The sequence below is a fragment of the Myotis brandtii genome, unplaced genomic scaffold (genome assembly GCF_000412655.1).
Source record: "Myotis brandtii unplaced genomic scaffold, ASM41265v1 scaffold1293, whole genome shotgun sequence".
Lineage (NCBI taxonomy): Eukaryota > Metazoa > Chordata > Mammalia > Chiroptera > Vespertilionidae > Myotis > Myotis brandtii.
In genome coordinates this window covers 4,605-5,831 of record NW_005354564.1, presented here as the reverse complement: position 1 = coordinate 5,831, position 1,227 = coordinate 4,605, and the positions used below count along the sequence as shown (strand labels likewise).

Below are 1,227 nucleotides of genomic sequence, written 5' to 3'. Positions count from 1 at the left end.
ATGAGGAGGGAGAACCAGAGCAGCGTGTCCGAGTTTCTCCTCCTGGGGCTCCCCATCCCACCAGGACAGCAGGGCGTGTTCTTCACACTGTTCCTGGGCATGTACCTAACCACGGTGTTGGGCAACCTGCTCATCATCCTGCTCATCAGGCTGGACTCTCGCCTGCACACGCCCATGTACTTCTTCCTCAGCCACTTGGCCTTCTCTGACATCTCCTTTTCAACTGTCATTGTCCCTAAGATGCTCATGAACATGCAGACTCAGGATCAATCCATTTCCTATCCAGAGTGTGTAACACAGATGCATTTTTTCATATTTTTTGGTTGTATTGATACCCTTCTCCTTGGAGTGATGGCATATGACAGGTATGTGGCCATCTGTCACCCTCTACATTACACCACCATCATGAGGGAGGAGCTGTGCATATTTCTGATGGCTGGAACTTGGCTTCTCTCAGGTGGCATTGCTCTGTCCCACACCATCCTCCTGGCTCAATTGTCCTTCTGTGCTGACATTATCCCTCACTTCTTTTGTGACCTCGCTGTCCTGCTTAAGCTCTCATGCTCAGACATCTCCCTCAATGAAATTTTTATCTTTGCTACTGGGGGATTGATCAGTATCCTGTCATTTACTGGTATTCTGGTCTCTTACATCCGCATTGGGGTCTCCATCCTGAGGATCCCCTCTACCAAAGGTATCTGCAAAGCCTTGTCCACCTGTGGCTCCCACCTCTCCGTGGTGTTTCTATTCTATGGAACAACTATGGCCCTGTACATTTTCCCATCATCAAACAACTCTAATGACAAAGACATAATTGCCTCAGTGATGTACACAGTGGTGACTCCCATGCTGAACCCCTTCATCTATAGCCTGAGGAACAGAGACATGAAGGGGGCTCTGGGGAAACTTTTAAAGAGGGGGATCCTTTTCTCCAAGTGACAGTAGGGGACTGTGTATTATTATCTGATCCATTGATCCTGCCAGAGAAATCTCCTTGAAAAATGTGCAGTAAGGTAACCAACCTGTTTCTTGCTCTGTACCCACTTTTAATCGTCTCCCCTGTTTGGTTCCCTATACTCCCTGGAATTAAAATGTGAAATTTAATTGCAGAAGGTACCTTCTCACTCTTTAAATTCTTGGCTCCTAAGTTGAAGATTGGAACTATCAAATGTGTTATGTGATAGTACGTTTTAAATAAAAAGTGAAATGTACATTTGACCCTCATTT

At 46.0% G+C, this 1,227-nt stretch overlaps 1 protein-coding gene across 1 annotated transcript; it reads left to right on the top strand.

The window, feature by feature from the left end:
• On the top strand, positions 1-939 carry LOC102245960 (olfactory receptor 1J4). Its single transcript, XM_005859721.1, has one exon. It carries the CDS (start codon positions 1-3, stop codon positions 937-939), a length of 939 nt encoding a protein of 312 aa, XP_005859783.1.
• Positions 940-1,227: the final 288 nt, after the last annotated feature.